The 11,172-nt window shown below is 36.8% G+C and overlaps 1 protein-coding gene across 11 annotated transcripts; it reads right to left on the bottom strand.

Moving 5' to 3' along the window:
• Positions 1-667: 667 nt before the first annotated feature.
• Positions 668-9,620, bottom strand: zgc:113426 (uncharacterized protein LOC562128 homolog). 11 transcript variants are annotated; one of them, XM_051689751.1, is made up of 4 exons: positions 9,520-9,620; positions 9,120-9,213; positions 3,887-3,980; positions 670-2,632 (listed from the first exon to the last, which is right to left on the bottom strand). In XM_051689751.1, exons 1-4 carry the CDS (start codon positions 9,539-9,541, stop codon positions 1,922-1,924), a joined length of 921 nt encoding a protein of 306 aa, XP_051545711.1. In that variant the 5' UTR covers positions 9,542-9,620; the 3' UTR covers positions 670-1,921. The 11 variants fall into 11 exon arrangements, with proteins under 11 accessions (XP_051545705.1, XP_051545706.1, XP_051545711.1 ...); XM_051689749.1 differs by lacking the exon at positions 9,120-9,213 and adding an exon at positions 4,120-4,213 and having other exon boundaries at positions 9,520-9,616; XM_051689753.1 differs by having other exon boundaries at positions 9,442-9,579.
• Positions 9,621-11,172: the final 1,552 nt, after the last annotated feature.

The following is an 11,172-nucleotide window of genomic DNA, read 5'->3' as shown; positions in this document are numbered from 1 at the left end:
AAAGTGTCCAAATACATTTTGTTTTCATGTTGAACAGCATATCTATAGTTGTATCATTTAAAACCTAACAAACTTATTTTTGTAAAATGGTTTACTTAAAGGGATAGTTCACCCAAAAATGAAAATTCTCTCATTTACTCATCCTCATGCAATCCCAGATGTGTATGACTTTCTTTCTTCTGCAGAACACAAACGAAGATTTTTAGAAGAATATCTCAACTCTGTAGGTACATGCAATGCAAGTGAATGATGGCCAGAACTTTGCTCCAAAAAATCACATAAAGGTGGTATAAAAGTAATCCATACGACTCCAACGTTTTAATCTGTCTTCAGAAGCGATATACGTGGGTGAGAAACAGATCAATATTTAAGTCCGTTTTTTTTTTTTTTTTTACCATAAATCTCCACTTTCAGATGTTAAAGTGGAGATTTAAAGTAAAAAAGGACTTAAATATTGATCTCTTTCTCACCCACACGTATATCGCTTCTGAAGATATGGATTTAACCACTGGAGTCTTATGGATTACTTTTATCTGCTTTTTTGGACTTTCAGATTTCTGGCCACCATTCGCTTGCATTGAAAGGACCAACAGAGCTGAGATATTCTTTTTAAAAAATCTTCATCTGTGTTCAGCAGGAGAAAGAAAGTCATAGACATCTGGCATGGCATGAGGGTGAGTAAATGAGAGAATTTTCATTTTTGGGTGAACTATCCCTTTAAAAAGTCTCCTTGTGCTATCTTGCTTTAAAATTAATGCCACTTGTGTTGGTAATTTGTTATCTAATCAATACAATGACATTCAATTATTTTTAAGTGTAGCTTAAGTTTTTAGGGCCACTGTATATATTTAAGCATTAATAATTTTGAGGGGACATGAAGGACGAGGAAGTAGTTGCTGACAAAAGCTGACTTGCAAAATCTTAAAAAAGGACAGATTTTTGCATTTGGCATACTGTTTCAGTAAATCATTTGCATTAAGTTACAATAAAGTTCATTCAGGACTGTCTCTGGGTTTGTGGGACTGCATAAGTGAATGTTTTTGTTTGATTTTGCAAATTATTAAAGGGTTCTGATATATGAAATCATCTGTGCAGAATGTGGACAAAAAGTTAATGGCTGACACAATGTAAATAAACAATGAATAAATCCTTCAATATTTAGTATATAAATTTTTTTTTATTTTTTATTAGATGTGATTATCATTAATGTGATCAAAATGAAATATTTTAGTCACTTAAGCTCTTTGAGGCCTATAATGCAAAATGAGGATTTGTATTTAAGATAAACCTTTGTCCTCCATAAAAAGAAACACCCACTCATAATTGAGGATGGGAATCATCAAAGAAAGTATATTTTACTGATTTTGTAAGAACTCAATTAATGTGATCGATTTGAAAGTCCGAAACTTAACTTTAATCTCAATGCACTCATGAGCCTGAAAATGGTGGGAATAAACTTAACATTGTTGATTATCAATTGTGTTTTGTTCTCAATTAACTACAATGAACTATACACTTCTGATGCCCTACATACAACTGTGAACATTTTCTCCAAACAAAACCATGTCTACCAGGGATAGTTCACCCAAAAATTAAAATTCAGTCATTTAAATACCCAAATGTCATTCCAAACCTGGTTGACTTTTTTTCTTCCGAGGAACACAATAATGAATGTTCTTTTATTATACAATGAATGAGGACTGTAAGTCCCATTCTGTCTAGCATCTCCTTTTGTGACCTACAGAAGAAAGTACATGTAGGTTAGTAAATGATGACAGAATTCTCTTTTTGGTAAACTACCCCTTTAAATAAACGAGAACTTAACTTTGAAATGCTTTAAATTAAATACTTATTAAATACTTAATGCTAAAGTACCCTTAGAACCAACAACACTGACATTTTTCTGTGTACATGAATAATCTCAAAATCTCTCAATTAATTTTTCAAATAAAAATATTAATCTTTTCCTGTCCTCTACATAAGGAGAGTCTGCTTCAACGTGTCCTATGCCATTTGTCCCCAAAGTCATGGCAGTGAAAGTCTCTCGGTCTCTTTCCAGTGCTGCTCTGTCCCGCTCCAGTCTTGCTCTGTCCTGTTCCAGTGATGCTCGTTCTCTGTCAATTGCTGCTCGGTCCTTTTCCAGCTGCTTTCTGTCTCTCTCCAATGCTGTTTTCTCCCTCTCAGCAATGGCTCTCTCTTGTTCTAGAAGCACTCTCTCTCTGTCCAGTTCTACATGCTCTTTCTCCAGAAGCTTTCGCTCTCTTCTAATCTTTGCTCTTTTAATGTCAAGCTCATCTTGATTCTCCGAGGGGCTCCTTTCCATCGGCCTCCCACTCATACGTTCAGACGTATCTGACGAGGTTCCTACATCCGCCACTGTTGCTTGAGTGCTGACCTCGATTACTGAATGTGTCAGTAATTCAAGAATATCACTTCCCACTTCGACCTGATACAGGTTCTTGTTGGGCTGAGCTACACATTCAGACTCATCATCTGCTAGGTCGGACATTAAGGTTGGTTTGGGAGAAGCAATGTCAGTGTGATCCCCATCTACAGCTTTTTTCATGAGTCTGTACCATCGCCAGGATTCAGGTTTTACCGTTGCAACATCCTTCGCAAGAGCTTGTAAAACCTATGCCAAAAGTAGAGACAAAACGACATAAAGGAAACAACAATAGCTTTAGCATACATTACTACCGTATTTTCCAGACAAAGTCGCACGAGGTAAAAATCTCGTTTTTGAGAGAAGAAAAAAAACCAGATAGGTCGCATCTGTGTTAAAGTCACACTGACAGACTATGGATGCAGAAGGCATTTGGACCCGGGAGCAGCTGCCCGACTTCCCTTCAGCTGCTTAAGCGGTGCTCTCACTACACGATTTTTGGTTGGAATTTTGCTGTCGCAGATAATTTCAGTCTGCGACAAAACCCCCGGATCGTCGTCAAATCGGTGCTCGCTACGGTTGGTGATAATCGTTAAGTATGAGCAGTTTAGCGACGTGTAGTGAAAGCACTGCTTTGGCAGCATGTCAAGATGCACTCCATGAAGATAAACTCATGATCTACACATCGGATCACATTGTGTTTTGGCTTGTTTTAATCAGGAGCATCTGCTTTTAGTAATCGTGTGTAAAAGTTTTACATATTCGGTTTATAATTCATGAAGAAAAAGCAAATAATACTACAAATGAGATAAATAATATACAGTATAAACATATGTAACAATGCTGTATACAAATAATCCGCTTTTAGTGTGTGAGTGAAATTATATGCTTGTATTTTGTTCATTTATGAACTTTAACGACTGTCAATCATGGATATTTTTGATATTTGCAACCCTATTTGTTATGCATTAATTATCAGGTTCATTGACTGAATGTTTTTACTCCGAGTGTGATGAAAGGTCATTTAGTGAATGTATAAGGTGGTCTAGAGTTTGTTAGTATGTTATGGTGGACAGAATCGTTATACGGACTGCATAAAATGCTTAGTAAAAACCAAATACTCTAAATAGGCTACTTTAAAACGCTACTACTATGTTTATTACTTTTGTTTTAATCTGTATGTGTGAAAGCTTGTGTTTTTTGGAGTGCAGTGTGTTTGACTGCCGACATCAATTTCGTATAAATTATGTAAATTAGTCGCTTTGGACTCTAAGTCGTAAAACCTTTCAGATGATGGAAAAAAAAACTACTTATATTCCGGAAGGTAATTGGAGTCATTTGGAACAGACTGTAAATAATGGCAAAAAGTCAGAATTATGTTGCAGTTATGACAGCTGTGATGACTTTTTCAGTAATGGAGCCAATAGGAGATATAGTAACTAAAGACTAAAGTAATGTTACAAATGAATATCCAATTTAATCCACTCTTTGCTCCCATCTTACCTTGTATTTACATTTTAAATTTTCCCACTTCTTTTTTGCTCTGAGTGCAGTTATAGGTCCATCCAGGTCTAATATCGTGTCATGTATAAACTGCCTGTAACAGAAACAGTTTCTCTCCTTTTGTCATTAACTTCATATACAACAAAAGACCTTATTGCAAATCAGAAACATCACAGACACCTAGTATGCAAAAATACAAAATTATTACTAATGACAAATGAATCAGTACATACTGCCAGCCATTTCTGCATGTGTTCCTCCAACCAGAGAATAAAAATTCATGGTCCATCCGCCACCTGATCAGTGTCTCTGTGTCCTTGTGAGACCCTGAAAGAGAACAGCCGTGAAAACAAAACAGCCTGAAGGTTTGATGCTCCTGTAACATGATTATACACGCACATGCAAAACAAACCACTCCAGTCCAAACCAAAACATTAACACTGACAATAAAACGTCAGCCTATATCAACTGTTAGGATTCCTTTTTTTAATTTACTCTAAAGCTGCAGCAATTATAACGTGTTTAAATAAGAGTTCAATGTAAACTGACTTGGGAATTAACTTCGTACTGCATTACAGAAGATTTCCCGAAACGTGAGAAAGTTTGGCGTGCACACACAATGCTGGTTTACAACATTACACTCACATTGTTGACTTGGTTGCGCCATTGTTTAAAGTAAGGGATGTCAAATGTCCGACACTGCGCTTGTGAGATACACAATATTATAAATATTCTAACTTTCCAGCCTCCCCCAACTAATACCAATTGCCTCTCTGTGGTGGATGTACTTCTTCACAGCTTTTTCGTTTCTGATAGATATGTGAATGGGTTAGAATATGGCCCTCTGGTGTTCGGGAGAATCAATTACTCACGTGCCTGCTGTCACTTCTGCGGTAACTTTGGATAAACTAAATGATAAAAATGAAGGGGCCGTCTTCCCATTAATTTGTGTTTGGTTTTTGTTTATTTTATAGATTGTAAATCTCCAAGGTTTATGAAAGGTACACCTATTCACACACAGCAGCGCCATATTTGATTTCTGACGTGGATAAAAACGAGGTCGTGTGGCACTCTCTTCAATGGCGTCCACTGAATAAAGCTCCTAGATCTAATTTTCCACAACTCATGTTTTTTTTGTCAACTGAAATTTCTTGAAAAGATGTTTTTGTCAATGTTTCGTCAGCATAACAATCCAAAACAACAGCACAGTCTATCCCTCACAGCCTTGTTGTCATTCCTATAATAAATTAAAGATAGCGCTAAGTGAATAAGGTGCATCAAAATTTTCCTTGGGTTCTTGTCTTTTCGTGATCTAGAGAGACATTTGAACATCTAACCTTTCTCAATGTACAATTTTTGTATTTCAAACTCCAAAACTGATCACATTTCTTGAACGTGCACATAAGTGACTCATAGAATGGTTTTCACTTGCCACATACAGACTGTTACCCATAGAACCAACAACACTGACATTTTTCTGTGTACATGAATGATCTCAAAATCTCTCAATTAATTTTTCAAACAAAAATATTAATCTTTTCCTGTCCTCTACATAAGGAGAGTCTGCTTCAACGTGTCCTATGCCGTTTGTCCCCAAAGTCATGGCAGTGAAAGTCTCTCGGTCTCTTTCCAGTGCTGCTCTGTCCCGCTCCAGTCTTGCTCTGTCCTGTTCCAGTGATGCTCGTTCTCTGTCAATTGCTGCTCGGTCCTTTTCCAGCTGCTTTCTGTCTCTCTCCAATGCTGTTTTCTCCCTCTCAGCAATGGCTCTCTCTCGTTCTAGAAGCACTCTCTCTCTGTCCAGTTCTACATGCTCTTTCTCCAGAAGCTTTCTCTCTCTTCTAATCTTTGCTCTTTTAATGTCAATCTCGTCTTGATTCTTTGAGGGGCTCCTTTCCATCGGCCTCCCACTCATACGTTCAGACGTATCTGACGAGGTTCCTCCATCCGCCACTGTTGCTTGAGATTTTACATCGATTACTGAATGTGTCAGTAATTCTAGAATATCACTTCCCATTTCCACCTGATACATGTTCTTGTTGGGCTGAGCTACACATTCAGACTCATCATCTGCTAGGTTGGACAGTAAGGTTGGTTCAGATGGGTCGACCTCAGTGGGATCCCCATCTACAGCCTTTTTCATTAGTCTGAACCATCGCCAGGATTCAGGTTTCACCGTTGCAACATCCTTCCCCAGATCTTTTAAAACCTATGCCAAAGGTAGACAAGACAAAACTACATCACGGCAACTGCAAATGCTGTGCAGAATGCACCACTGTAATGTCAGGGCGTTGCTATTCAAAGACTACTAAGGTGTTCCGAGTGGTTTTATTGTAATGCTATGTGGTTAAGAGGGCATTGCTAGATGGTAGCCAGGGTGTTCTGAGCAGCTGCTTACTGGCCCAAATCTCTTTTATATTCTGGTCTCTATAGCTGGGTTTCCATCCACATATTTTTATGCACATTTTGATATATCGCAGAAAAACTGCTGGATGGAAACACCAAGATGTGAATAAAATCTCCAAAATGCGCATAAAAAAAAACATATACACTCGCTTGAGGTGGACAAATTTTGTATTTGATAAGAAATGTACATAAAGTATCATGGAAGAACATTTACCTAATAAACTGCTATTGAATTTATTAGGAATACAAGATGCACATAAAAAGTCATGTGACTGAATAACTAGTTCATAACTAGACTAACCAGCAGACCAATAATCACACCTGAAATGTTGCACTGGTCATTCTGAAAATCCAAAGCATGCATAGAGTTTGTAGAGCAACTAAGTTGAATACAAACTTGAACTATGCGCAAGAGCATGTTTGACACTTTTGAAAAGATATTACAGAGCCACACGGCAAATAGATAAGGAAGGAGGAACGCACACACATAGTGCTCCCAGAACTGTGTGACATGCTGTCGCTCCCTGACATGAGACAAGTTCTACTAGAGAGTGTTTTGTCTGTGTGCTCTAAACCACAAGTATTTTATTAATAAATGAGTCACATTGGCTAAATTTTCTCTGCAAGTGACGATTTTGTTCTTTTGAACACATGGGATGGAAACAAGTCTTTATTCGCACATTGTTTTTGCAATATGTTTTTTCGCATAAATTAAATTCTCAACTTGGATAGAAACATATCTTATGATTAGGGGTGTGAAAATGCATCGATGCATGCACTCCTACTATTACCTGATATTTGTTGTTTGTTCAAATCCCTATCCCTAATTATGAGCAACTGAAAAACCTTTGCATGCATCACTATCAGTGTTGGGTGTAATCTGATTACAAAGTAAATTACTCTACATTTTTTATTCTTGTAAACAGATTACAGTTACTGACTTTTCCGGCAATTAAGGTAATTACTTTTAAGTACATTACATGGGTTACATATTTCTAAAATAACATTGTGTACTACATTTAAATGTACATTTGTTTGTGTTTCTGTGACATCTCAAGTGTGTGCAACAATGAACAGAGGATATATAGACATTATTTTGAATTTGTTGAGCAGAAAATTAAGTAATTAATAACATAATTACTTCTTTGAATAAGTAATCATTAAAGTAATCTGATTACAATTATAAACAAGAAATTAGCAAATTGTAGTGGATTGCATTATCTTAACCTACCCAACACTGATTACTAATAATTGGTATTTTGAATAGCTATTGACCATGGGCAAGGGCAAAGAATAAGTGTCATGTTGCAATTAAAACAGATGTACTGATGACCTTTTCAATAATGCAGCTATAGAGGTACACCAACATAAAACTATGAAACATTAAAGTTAGATTGTGTTAACATTCAGAAAAGCTAATGAAATGAACGGAATCTTTCCGTAATGTTACAATATATAAATATATAATTCATTCAGTTATGCTCCCATCTTACCTTGTATTTGCATTTAAAATTTTCCAACTCCTTTTTTGAAAACAGATAGGGTCGCATCTGTGTTTAAGTTGCACTGACAGACTATGCATGCAGAAGGCATTTGGACCCAGGAGCAGCTGCCCGACTTCCCTTCAGCTGCTTAAACGGTGCTCTCACTACATGATTTTTGCTTGGAATTTTGCTGTCTCAGATAGATTTCTGAGGTCTGCGACAAAACCCCCGGATCGTCACCAAATCGGTGCTCGCTACGGTTGGTGATAATCGTTAAGTATGAGCAGTTTAGCGACGTGTAGTGAGAGCACTGCTTTGGCAGCATGTCAAGATGCACTCCATGAAGATAAACTCATGATCTACACATCGGATCACATTGTGTTTTGGCTTGTTTTAATCAGGAGCATCTGCTTTTAGTAATCGTGTGTAAAAGTTTTACATATTCTGTTTATAATTCATGATGAAAAAGCAAATAATACTACAAATGAGATAAATAATATACAGTATAAACATATGTAACTATGCTGTATACAAATAATCAGCTTTTAGTCTGTGAGTGAAATTATATGCTTGCATTTTGTTCATTCATGAACTTTAATGACTGTCAATCATGGATATTTTTGATATTTGCAACCCTATTTGCTATGCATTAATTATCAGGTTCATTGACTGAATGTTTTTACTCCGAGTGTGATGAAAGGTCATTTAGTGAATGTATAAGGTGGTCTAGAGTTTGTTAGTATGTTATGGTGGACAGAATTTTTGCTACTATGTTTTACTGATGTTTTCATCTGTATGTGTGAAAGCATGTGTTTTTTGGAGTGCAGTGTGTTTGACTGCCGACATCAATTTCGTATAAATTATGTAAATTAGTCGCTTTGGACTCTAAGTCGTAAAACCTTTCAGATGATGGAAAAAAAAAACTACTTATATTCCGGAAGGTAATTGGAGTCATTTGGAACAGACTGTAAATAATGGCAAAAAGTCAGAATTATGTTGCAGTTATGACAGCTGTGATGACTTTTTCAGTAATGGAGCCAATAGGAGGTACAGTAACTAAAGAAATGTTACAAATGAATACCCAATTTAATTCACTTTTTGCTCCCATCTTACCTTGTATTTACATTTTAAATTTTCCCACTTCTTTTTTGCTCTGAGTGCAGTTATAGGTCCATCCAGGTCTAATATCGTGTCATGTATAAACTGCCTGTAACAGAAACAGTTTCTCTCCTTTTGTCATTAACTTCATATACAACAAAAGACCTTATTGCAAATCAGAAACATCACAGACACCTAGTATGCAAAAATATAAAATTATTACTAATGACAAATGAATCAGTACATACTGCCAGCCATTTCTGCATGTGTTCCTCCAACCAGAGAATAAAAATTCATGGTCCATCCGCCACCTGATCAGTGTCTCTGTGTCCTTGTGAGACCCTGAAAGAGAACAGCCGTGAAAACAAAACAGCCTGAAGGTTTGATGCTCCTGTAACATGATTATACACGCACATGCAAAACAAACCACTCCAGTCCAAACCAAAACATTAACACTGACAATAAAACGTCAGCCTGTATCAATAGTAATAAATCTATACTTTTTACCCTAAACCTTTAGCAAATATCAAGTGCTTTACATCTAAACTGAATTGAGTATAAAATTCGTACTGCATTATAAGAAGAGTTCCAGAAACGTGCGAAAGTTGAGCGTGCACACACAATGCTGGTTTACAACATTACACTCACATGGATGAATTGATTGCGCCATTGTTTAAAGTAAGGGACCTCAAATGTCCGAAATTGCACCACTTATGGTGAATGGTACTTCTTCACAGCTTCTCTGTTTCTCACAGATGGGTGAATAGTGTCAGAATACGGCCCTCTGGTGTTCGGGAGAATCGATAGCTCACAGTTCTCATTGTTATTTGATGAGAGACTCTGGAAAACTGACTAAATTATAAAAATAATAGCACCATCTTTCCATCAGTTTACGCTGAGGTGTAGTTATAAACCGCAAATGTGCAAGTGTTATGATGAATTGAATCTTCCAAAACACTGCTGGGTCTTGAAGTCAATGGTGAGATTTTTCAGAGAGGAAATTAGACGGGCCAGATTGATACAGAATATTTAGCGATACATACAATACTGTGTAAAAGTGTAACATGACATGAACACAGTTTTAAAAATCAGAAAAATAGGCAAGCTACACTGCCAAATAAAGGCATAATATTGTGGAGACTGAAAAGACCTGGACTACTAACGCCCATCTTCCTCAGGTTTTATAAGTGTACTGTCGAGAGCTTTCCGACATGCTGCCATATTGCCTGGCATTGGAACTGGCATGCTTACTTCAGATAGCATGCTGATAGAATGATAGACTGGAGTATTCTTTAATTGTAGCATTACATATGGTACTGAACTCTTTGCACCTATGTTTACGTTAGAACGTCTGTGTAATAATGTCTAATGCCTGTGTATGCACTTGGTTTTCTGCTCATTTGCATGATTTGTTTCTTTTAGGGATGTGCACTACCACTGGTTGGTTGGTTGTTTGAACAACTAGTAAGAAAAGTAAGAAATAAGAAAAGCTCCAAAACGGAGTGGCACAAAACCGCTTATGGGCATCCTGAATCCACAATGACACGCTTCAATGTAAGCAGAGTGCTTCCGGGCGATCCTCGCTGCACATTCAAAAGTGCAGAACTGCAAGATTATATATTGCGGGTATACACATCTAGTTCACAACATCAAGCAGTTTAAACCTTTTTACTGCAACTGTTTATTTAAGCAGTGTCAGACAGAATCAGCAAAATACTTTAATCACTCCAAAGCACCTCACAAATACGGGAACATTACACACAGCAGAAGATTTATTCACCCAAAAATTAAAATTCTCTCATCATTTACTCACCCTTATACCATCCCAGATGTGTATGACTTTCTTTCTTCAGCAGAACACAAATTAAGATTTTTAGAAGAATATTTCAGCTCTGTAGGTCCATACAATGCAAGTGAATGGGGGCCAGAACTTTGAAGGTCCAAAAAGCACATAAAGTCAGCATAAAAGTAATCAAAATGACTCCAGTGGTTAAATCTACAGTGTATCTTCAGAAGTGATATAAGTTTGGGTGAGAAACAGATCAATATTTAAGTCATTTTTTACTATATATCTCCACTTTCACTTTCTTTTTTTGTTTTTACCGATTCACAGTCTTTGTGCATATCGCCACCTACTGGGCAGGGAGGAGAATTTATATTAAAAAAGGACTTAAATATTTATATTTTTCTCACCCACACCTACCATATCGCTTCTGAAGATATGGATTTAACCACTGGAGTCTAATGTATTACTTGTATGTTGCCTTTATACTTCTGCCTTTAATTACATTGTATAGACAC

Source organism: Myxocyprinus asiaticus, chromosome 46 (assembly GCF_019703515.2).
Source record: "Myxocyprinus asiaticus isolate MX2 ecotype Aquarium Trade chromosome 46, UBuf_Myxa_2, whole genome shotgun sequence".
In the NCBI taxonomy this organism is placed as follows: Eukaryota; Metazoa; Chordata; class Actinopteri; order Cypriniformes; family Catostomidae; genus Myxocyprinus; species Myxocyprinus asiaticus.
Note: the sequence above shows the minus strand (reverse complement) of the source record. Positions and strands in the feature narration are given on the sequence as shown.